The 2,478-nt window shown below is 57.0% G+C and overlaps 1 protein-coding gene across 1 annotated transcript in view; it reads left to right on the top strand.

Moving 5' to 3' along the window:
- Nucleotides 1-2,478, top strand: part of GAA (alpha glucosidase) — a 20,105-nt gene that overhangs the window by 1,393 nt on the left and 16,234 nt on the right. The window contains 3 exon segments of the mRNA XM_007462346.1: nt 337-482; nt 2,155-2,320; nt 2,404-2,478. The exon segment at nt 2,404-2,478 is cut by the window's right edge and continues 12 nt beyond it. Coding sequence (XP_007462408.1) covers nt 337-482; nt 2,155-2,320; nt 2,404-2,478 — 387 coding nt within the window.

Genomic DNA, 2,478 nt, shown 5'->3' with positions numbered 1-2,478 from the left:
TTTTTTTTTTTTTTTTTTTTTTTTTTTTTTTTTTTTTTAGTGTAAGCACGTCCCGTGCAATATCTGAGATGTATTTATACTAAAAAAAATGTTTATCTGAAATCCAGATTTCCTGTGTCTTACCTGGCACACCCCACAGGAGGTATTCTCCTGGCTCTATAGACGAGGAAACAGGCTTAGGTATGTGGACCAATCTGTCCACATGCCCACGCTGTGTGCAGGCACCCTGAGACTTGAACTGACGCCTCGCTTCTCTGGAAGGTGAAGGATGGAGTGGACAGGTGTGCAGGGGCAGCCGGCCACCAAGGGCCTCATGACACTGCTCTCATCCTCTAGATCAAAGATCCCACCAACCAGCGCTATGAGGTGCCCTTGGAGACCCCACGTGTCCGCAGCCAGGCGCCGTCCACGCTCTACAGCGTGGAATTCTCAGAGGAGCCCTTCGGGGTGATCATGCGGCGGAAGCTGGATGGACGGGTGCTGTGAGTGCCCAGTTTCTGTGCCCACTGTCTGCTGGGAGGGTTAGGGAGCTGTAGGGCATCGTCCCTGACCCTTTTGTGGTCCACCCTCCTGCTCTGGCCTCCTGGCTGTTCCTTGCCCCACAGGGCCCTGGTGCTTACTGTTCCCTCCACCCCGAGCCCTCAAAGGCCCGTTCTCAGAAGGGACATTTGGCAACAGCTGGAGACATTTTTGGTTGTCACCACTGGGCGTTAGGGTGCAGGGATACTGCTAAACACCTTACAATGCACAGGCCAGCCCAGGACATGGAGTGATCGGCCCAAATGTCAGTAGTGCCTCAGCTGAGAAACCCTGGTCCAGTCTAAAGTGGCAACCCCACTCCAGGCAGCACCCCCAAGCCTGCTTTATTCTTGTTTATTTATCACATACTACACATCAGTATATCAGGCACTGCAGTAATTAACTCGTCCAATCCTCATAACAACTGGGACATAGGTGCTGTTATTATCCCCACTTTACAGATGGGGAGACAGAGACATAGACCAGGTGCTTGCTGGCAGGTGACGGAGCCCAGCCCAAGCGTCCGTGCTGTTGGCCACTCTGCTCCATGTCCCTCCGGGGTTTGTGTGCCCCCACGGGACCTTACCTTTGCTTGGACCATGGCTGCCACCTGCCTGAGGCAGGAGCCTTTCCTGTTCCCTCCTGAACCGCCAGCTCCTAGAGCAGTTCTGACCCACAGCAGAGCTCAGGGATATTTGTGGAGAGGATAAGGGTGTTGCTTGGTCTCGCCCTCACCTCCCCCCAGCCCAACCCCCAGGTATTAGATGCACCGAAGCATCTTTTAGACTCAAACGCTGTGGCTGTGAGTCCAAGTGTCCGGTGTCGCTCCGGCCCAGAAGCGCCCCCCCGTACCCCCAGCCACGGGGTCAGCAGTTTTGCCGCGGCTGCCCGCTGGCCCTGACGCTGGGCTGTGCAAGCACCTTTCTCAGGACGCATCCCATGCACTTTGCCCACATAGTCCTACACGAATATGTGCTGGCTGACAAGGCCCTGCTCTGCACCGATCTCTGCTACACGCTCAGAAGGAGGGAGCTTGGACTTGCCCAAATCTTCAGAGCACTTGCCTCATGAAGTGCATTTCTTTCTTTTGTGGCCTGTTCCTTTTTTGGCCGGGTGTTGTGGACCTGCTCCCAGGACTGACATAGCAGAGGGAGGTAGAAACGGGCTGTGCAGGTGCAGGGTGTGGGCTGGCTCTGCAGCTGGGGGGCCTCTCCGAGAAGCTGACCTTCAAGCGGAGTTTGGAGAGAAGTTTTTTAAGCATTTTATCAGATCTTGGTCTTGAACACGCACAGACACCCACAGGCAGGTGAGCAAAGTCTTAACACAGGGGCTGGTGGGGTGCAGCAGGAACTTGTCCCATGAAATTAGCCGTGATGCGTCTGCCATGCAGAGAGGGACCCTGTACGTGGTTTTTGCCTTCCTCTTGACCCCATGGAACCTTGGGGCACCCTAACTGCCCCTGGCTGGGCAGCTCCACGACGTCTGGGAGCAGTTGGGCCCTCCTGGGAGGTGCTCAGGGCCACGACTCCCAGCACTGGAAGGGTTCTGGGCAGCCCTTGCCCGGCACTTGCTTGTGGTCGGGGCTCGTGGGGCCATCGGGTTCTGGTGCGAGGCCGCCTGGTCTCTTCCGGGCAGGCTGAACACCACCGTGGCCCCCCTGTTCTTCGCCGACCAGTTTCTGCAGCTGTCCACCTCCCTGCCGTCCCAGCACATCACGGGCCTCGCCGAACACCTCGGGCCCCTGATGCTCAGCACCAACTGGACCAAGGTCACTCTCTGGAACAGGGACGTCGCCCCTACGGTAAAGGGGCGGCCAGGGAGGGGTGTGCGATTGGAGGGGCTTCATGGGCCAGGACATAAAGCAGGGTGTCTGCCATGTCCCAGCCCGACGTGAACCTATATGGATCTCACCCTTTCTACCTGGGCCTGGAGGATGGCGGTTTAGCTCACGGGGTCTTC

Source organism: Lipotes vexillifer, unplaced genomic scaffold (assembly GCF_000442215.2).
Source record: "Lipotes vexillifer unplaced genomic scaffold, Lipotes_vexillifer_v1.1 scaffold1691, whole genome shotgun sequence".
NCBI classification, from domain to species: Eukaryota; Metazoa; Chordata; class Mammalia; order Artiodactyla; family Lipotidae; genus Lipotes; species Lipotes vexillifer.
The sequence above is the reverse complement of the archived record's forward strand: the minus strand, read 5'-3'. Positions and strand labels throughout refer to the sequence as shown.